The 2,500-nt window shown below is 49.0% G+C and overlaps 2 protein-coding genes across 2 annotated transcripts in view; both read right to left on the reverse strand.

Moving 5' to 3' along the window:
* The window catches only part of LOC126569895 (chitinase-like protein 3), a 5,175-nt gene extending 4,088 nt beyond the window's left edge, over nt 1-1,087 (reverse strand). Inside the window, exon 1 of the mRNA XM_050227298.1 lies at nt 1-1,087. This exon is cut by the window's left edge and continues 36 nt beyond it. Coding sequence (XP_050083255.1) covers nt 1-20 — 20 coding nt within the window. The 5' untranslated portion in view covers nt 21-1,087.
* Nucleotides 1,088-1,977: 890 nt separating this feature from the next.
* The window catches only part of LOC126569848 (sorting nexin-25), a 4,966-nt gene continuing 4,443 nt past the window's right edge, over nt 1,978-2,500 (reverse strand). Inside the window, exon 3 of the mRNA XM_050227236.1 lies at nt 1,978-2,500. This exon is cut by the window's right edge and continues 3,507 nt beyond it. The gene's annotated coding sequence lies outside the window, so the exon portion shown is untranslated.

Below are 2,500 nucleotides of genomic sequence, written 5' to 3' on the forward strand. Positions count from 1 at the left end.
CCCTGTAGCTTCGACATCATTCAACCAGTATTGAATGGCGGGGGGAGGGCAACGCCAGGGGCAGGGAACTTGCAGGTTTCGAACCGTGGCTTCCTTCCTAGCTCCAGCTTCTCTTCTCACACTGTGTCGCACTGCAAAAGGTGGGCACCGCGAACCGTGGATGCGTTTACAGCACGAACAGCAGCGAACGGTGATGATGATGGTGCTGCTGGGCTGGCCACTGAACGGCTGGGACGGCGATCGAATCCGTGTGCACTGTGGTGGTAAGGTCGGTACGGTGCGCTAGCAGCAGCAGCAGCAGCAGCATGTCGCCGTTCGCGGTCACGGCGACCCTTTCACCGTTGCCACCGTCAGGCGATCAGCTGAGCTTTGCTCTAGCTTTGCTGCCGGTGCAGGCTGGATCGTTGGTTGATCGTGGATGATGACAACGACGGTGACGAAGGGCCGTTGATAGCAGGTTGATTTCCGCTGGGGGTGCTCGTTGTCGTATGACGAGCAAAAGGAGGCTTCACTCTTCCTCTGCTGCTCTCTCTCTCTCTCTCTCTCTCTCTACTGTACGCGAGGTGTTTGTGAAACAAAGCCACTGGCGATGGGCGAGGAACGGTGCGATAATGACGGTGGGCACAGCATCACACAACCTTTCCACCCCCGGGGGCACCGAAACCCTATTCCTCGGATCGGGGTTGTTTTGTCGTGACTGGTTTTGTTGTTGTTGTTGTTGTTGTTGTTGTTGTTGTTGCTGCTGCTGCTGCTGCTCTCGTCTCGTGCCAGCACAATCGCAATCACACACAGAGCAAAGTGGTCCCAGTGGTTGTCAGCAGCGCGTAGCGTAATCGTAATGAGGTGTTCCTTCATAAAATAACACAACTCTTTCTCTTCTTCTCTCTCTCACTTCAGGCAAAATAAGTACGTGTGGGAGAGGCGGCCGCAACCCTATTGGAACAACAACAACTCACGCACTCGCGGGACAAAGGGTCACGTACGGGGTGGTGATGATGCGCTCACAACACGCGCACTGCGCCCAGGCCACAACAACAGGCGAATCCTTCATCACCGCAGTGCTTTGCCATATTGCTGGATCTATGCTGGATGAAATATTTGCGCGTGTGAGTGAGGTACGTGTCGTGAAACCTTAATTTAATTATAAAATGTTCGCCACTTTCAGATTGAAAAATTTCGCTTCGGTTTTTTGTTTGTTCGTATTTAGTCAATCGGTTTAGGCACAAACAGCTGATCGTCCAGCCAGCGGTCTGCTTTTGTATGCGTTGCATTTTTACAACACAAGCTAACGTGCTGGCATTCAAGAGAGACTTCCGTGTTTACCCGCAGGACACCCAAAATCAGTTTACAAAAAGAAAAAAAGGGACATCTCGGAGCGCGTGTACGTTGGACGATGGAATTGAGTAGTTGACCACCTTGCACTCTGGGACGCGCGGTTCTCTAAGCATCATTTTTAGAGTGTTCGCCAGATTTATATACCTTTTCTTTTTCTATGGTCCGAATAATTTCATACATTACCCAAATTGGCGCATTTTTTGTGGTTTTGTCGTACATTTCCATTCCTGGTGCTGCCACCATGCATCCCTGCGCCATTTGTCGTGAAACCGGCCAACGAACGGACGATACTTTCCACTCACATTGCGTGAAGTAACTATTTTGGCCGTCGTACTGAGTCGGCACGCCCGCTGTGGTGTGTATTTTGAGAATTATAAACTGCTTTTACAAATTTCATGGCAGAGTACATTTCCGATTCCGAACCGTACCTTCCATGCACAAATTTCTGCTTCAAGCAGATACACGAACAAACATTGGCAATGCTAGCGCACGGTATTACTTATGAATGGGTTTAAATTTGCGGACTGTTTGTTTTTCAAACTATGCAACGTTGTTTCGTTTTTTAAAAAAAAAAAGGGGCACCGAGGCGCGCTGGTCACTGTCGCCACCAGCACGCCATGGTAAACATGCGATTCGCTTAGCTCAGGTATAAGTAGTTTATTATCATCAATTTAGCATCGTGTGTAGCAAGGGGAAACTACTACGATAAGTTTCCGCCATACTATGTTAACAGCTTAGCACAGCTTTGATGAACAAAGGACAGACACCAGATACGCTCAGTTGGAGTGGTAGGAGGCATAACTTCGCACAACACACGATTACACATAATTCATATCTCCTACGAACGCTAACAGTCGTCATCCACACTTATTGGGCGCTCCAATGTGAGCAAGCTGTAGCTGCCTGACTAGAAATGCTATATTTATATATTCTACTGCACCAACTGCACCGCACTGTAACTAGACTAAGGTGGCATTCACAGGGTAAATACACAATCTGGTATGGGAATGCTGTTCCGGGAATGCGGGCAATGCGAAACGAACGTGCAATCGTGTGACTAGACGTTTCTTCCGCTGGTGGTGCATCAGTTGGACCATCAGGGAGATGAGATTATTTGAAATGATCCGCCAACCGCCAGAGCGCGTCTTCTGTTCTAGATATGTTC

Source organism: Anopheles aquasalis, chromosome X (genome assembly GCF_943734665.1).
Source record: "Anopheles aquasalis chromosome X, idAnoAquaMG_Q_19, whole genome shotgun sequence".
In the NCBI taxonomy this organism is placed as follows: Eukaryota; Metazoa; Arthropoda; class Insecta; order Diptera; family Culicidae; genus Anopheles; species Anopheles aquasalis.